The 3676-nt window shown below is 51.7% G+C and overlaps 1 protein-coding gene across 2 annotated transcripts; it reads left to right on the top strand.

The window, feature by feature from the left end:
* Nucleotides 1-253: 253 nt before the first annotated feature.
* Nucleotides 254-2627, top strand: RPS19BP1 (ribosomal protein S19 binding protein 1). 2 transcript variants are annotated; one of them, XM_030041381.2, is made up of 4 exons: nt 254-365; nt 453-572; nt 864-961; nt 1949-2627. In XM_030041381.2, the coding sequence occupies exons 1-4, from the start codon at nt 317-319 to the stop codon at nt 2081-2083; spliced, it is 402 nt and encodes a 133-aa protein (XP_029897241.1). In that variant the 5' UTR covers nt 254-316; the 3' UTR covers nt 2084-2627. The 2 variants fall into 2 exon arrangements, with proteins under 2 accessions (XP_029897241.1, XP_029897240.1); XM_030041380.2 differs by having other exon boundaries at nt 255-365; nt 450-572.
* Nucleotides 2628-3676: the final 1049 nt, after the last annotated feature.

Below are 3676 nucleotides of genomic sequence, written 5' to 3' on the forward strand. Positions count from 1 at the left end.
GGCCCCCCTAAGCAACCGTGTCCCCACAGCGGTGCCTCCACGACGGTGTAACACAGCGGGCCGGCTGCCGGCCCACACACCGCAGAGAGAGGGGCCATCGGGAGAGGCTGCGCACCCGCTGTGCTGGCCTGAGGTAATCTCCGCGCAACATGGCGGCGCAACATGGCGCCGCAGCCCTGCTAGCCCACACACACAACCCGCCGCGGCTCCCTCTGCGCATGCGCGCCAGGCCGGTAGCCGGAAGTGGCGTCCCCGCGCGGGCGGAAGTGTGGCGAGGAGGCGGAAGTTGGCCGGCGGCAGCGGGGTGGGCGCCATCATGTCGGCCTCGCTGTTGCGGCGGGGCCTGGAGTTGCTGGAGGCGCCGGGTGAGGTCCGCGGTGAAGCCGGGACGGGTAGAGGGTGACTCCCGGCGGGCGGCCGGGACTCAATCCGGTCCTCTTGCCGTTTAGCAGGACTCCAGCGGGGGCGGGACGGCCCCGGGGCGGCGGGCGCTGCCAGGCGGAGGAAGAGGGCGGCGCGGACCGGCGGGAACAAGGCCACGGTGAAGGGCAGAGTCGTGAAGTCGGCGATAGGTGAGTCCCGGGCCGCCTCGGGGCGGGAGGGAGAAGGAGCTTTGCCGCCCTCCGCAGCGCTCGCCCCGTGTCCCCTCGTGTCCCGTATCCATCCCTCCTGCTCGCCCGTATCCATCCCTTCCCGTCCCCCTGGATGCCCTTCTGGTGTCCCCCGCTTAAACACAGCCTGATCTGTGGGCGCACCCCTGTCCCTGAGCTGTAGCGGTGTCTCTTTCTCCCGGGGCCCCGCCGATCCTCCTGTGTCTCTCCTTGCGTGCTGCCTGGATGAGCAGCTGATGTGTTTTGTCCTAGAGGAGTATCATAAGAAGAAGGCTGTGAATCACTTGAGAGCGAACCTGCAGTACATGTTGAAGGGGCGATTTGTTGCAAACAAAGCCGTTACGGAACAAGTAAGACTGTCACTTCTTTCTCTGGGGGTCTGCTTCTGCTGAGGAACATGGGTGAATGGGAATCATCCCTATATCTTCCAGCTTAGACCCTGGGCAAAGGAGTCAAGTTAAGTTTCTCTCTGCAAGTGCCCTTGAGGAATTTCTGTGTGCACTGGCAAAATAACTCACTAAGCTTTAAACTCTTGTTGATAGGTTGTCCCCTATGGTGTTCTCTGGTACTCGTTAAAGTGTACTGACAGCTGCTGGCTTTTCTGAATTACCAAAGATATTTCGTAGCTTCTGCTGGCAAGGAAGCCCTGGTTCAGTCCTTCTCCTTACTGTCAATGGAACTGGCCTTCTCTGTAGCTGGAGGCTGTTTAACAAGGAACCAGATGTGCTGCTGGCTCATGTAATAGCAACTGCATAGCAGCTTAAATGATGTTTCCCATAACCTGAGAATTTAACCAGTGGCCTTCCCCAAAACGTAGTCCCATGCCAGGATTTGAAGAGGAGAACAGCTGACGCTGCTAGAATCGTGGGCTATTATTATGAGATATCAGCTGTTAACTTACATAAACAAACCAAAGGGTTTGGGCCAGTGTTTCTCAGGCTGGAGACTGCGAAAGGAGGTGACAGTGTATTAGGAAATGCTGAGGGAATTCCACCAACTTGTTGGGTTTTCAGGTTGTCTCATGGAGAGACAGGATAAAAGCGGGTCATAGTTTCAGAAAGGTCTGAATCGAAATCAGTGTTTCTATCTCTGTGACAGTTACCAGAGAGTAGTTTTCATATTTGACTCCAAATACTAAGTTGGTATTTGCTGTTGTCCCAGTGACCTGCTTCGGTTAACATCGGCGATTGCCCCTCACTTCTGTTTGGAGGCATTCCGGGATACAGCAGGGTACTATTAGAATAGCAGGGATGCTGCAGGTGAGCTTGAAAATCACTGTTCTGTGGTTTGGTCTGGATAACAATGACTGTTGTTTTTTCCTTTTTTATTGTCTGAAGGTTCTTGCTCAGAACAGAGGCAGGAAGTCCAAAGATCAGCCTCCAAAGAAGGTGGCAAAGAAGAAGCCTGAGGGCACCGTCTTTACTGAGGAAGATTTCCGTAAATTTGAGAGAGAATACTTTGGGAGGCCATAAACAATGTGACAGGGATTCTTGCAGCTCCATTCTTTCTGCAGCTAAGCGCTCGGCATGCGGGACTGGCCATTTCCTCAGCGTGTTTGAGATGGGATATCGGAGATGTGCTTCTGTCAGCAAGTGCTTTAATGTCACACTTGCGGAGCAGCTCTGCATCTGTGCAGAACTTGTTACTGGCCAGCTAGAGCCACAGAGGTTCTCTTGGTTCTGAGATGTGTTGTCCTTATAATTACCTCCCTCCAGCCAACATGTCTTGCATTCTTAGTGTAGAAGGGTGGATCAAGCCAAATAGAATACTTGTTCCCCTTCCTCAGGATGTGAGGCTCCTGCTACCTGCGTTATTTGGCAGGGAGCATTTAAAGTACTGTGTCTGAATGGAGAAATGTTTTGGAGCAGCAGTCATAAGTCATCAGAAGGGAAGGATGCATTGAAAGACTTAAACCTGAGCAGCCCTGCAGTTTCTGTTCTCATTACAGCCTCTGTCAGGTTTTTCAGTCATTGCAAAAACTTTTTACATGTCGTTTGATTAAATAATTGTTGCAGACACCGCCTCTCTTTGCCTTTGTAATAGTGATTATTATGACAGGCTATGACTGATGAAGACAAACGGTGTCACTGTTCCGATCCAAGCACCCCTCTCTTGAGGATGACTCAGTTGTGTGAATGGCCTCTCAGATTCATCTTGACACATGTATTTAATCTTCTCTCTGACATGCTCAGGCCTTCAAAGAGTGCAGGTTAGAATGGACATGACTCCTCTCTGTTTTGCCTGCTCACGGTCTCCCCTCTCCAAGGAAGAGCTCTTACATGGAGAAAGTTGTCCTTTGGGTGCTTACACCTGAGCCTCCCACTGAGGTTGAGCCAGGCGAGGAGGGCACCGCTGCTGGGCACTGCCAGCTCCCGTAGCCAGGAGGGGTTGTGACCCAGTCGTTAGCCTTGGCATGGAGTTAAAAACTTCTGAGCCAGAGGTTGCAGTGCTGGGTTGAAGGGAAGTTTTTTTTGTCAGACTGCTGCTAAATTCATGGCTGCAACAAATAGAAGGTCCAGCAGGTGGGAGTGTTGTTCCAGACACTTCCTTGCTAAACCACTGTAAATGTGCTTCTGAGGCGCTCCTGTCACTCACTGCCCTTTCCTGCCCCTTACCTAAGAAGCTGGGAAGTGTGTTCCCTTTGGAAAAAAAGAGGTAAGGAGAAGGACTAATGCCGAGCTCTGGTTAGACTCAGGAGTTGATTACAAGGGGCTTGGCTGACCTGAGCAGGAGCTGCTTAGATGTCAGCACCAGTGGGAATTTGGTATCCCTTCCCTGCCCTCTGATTATAATTCCTCTTAAGTCTGTGCTTCCTCTGTTGTGTTCTTTCCCTGTTGTCTGCATGGGAGGGAAGGTCAGCCAGATGTATGAGGTCCAGACAGGGGAAATATTGAACATACTGAAGTGTATGTACTGGAAATTGTGTAATAGCATGTGGGAGGGGATTTCTTGTAATAGGATCAAGTTCAACTATCTGCAGCCAAAAGTGGTAAATATAGAACAGTTCAAAGACCAATTCCCTTGTTTTTCAGTTTGTTCTTGCTCCCAAAATTAAAAAATGTGTT

The sequence above is a fragment of the Aquila chrysaetos genome, chromosome 17, assembly GCF_900496995.4.
Source record: "Aquila chrysaetos chrysaetos chromosome 17, bAquChr1.4, whole genome shotgun sequence".
In the NCBI taxonomy this organism is placed as follows: domain Eukaryota; kingdom Metazoa; phylum Chordata; class Aves; order Accipitriformes; family Accipitridae; genus Aquila; species Aquila chrysaetos.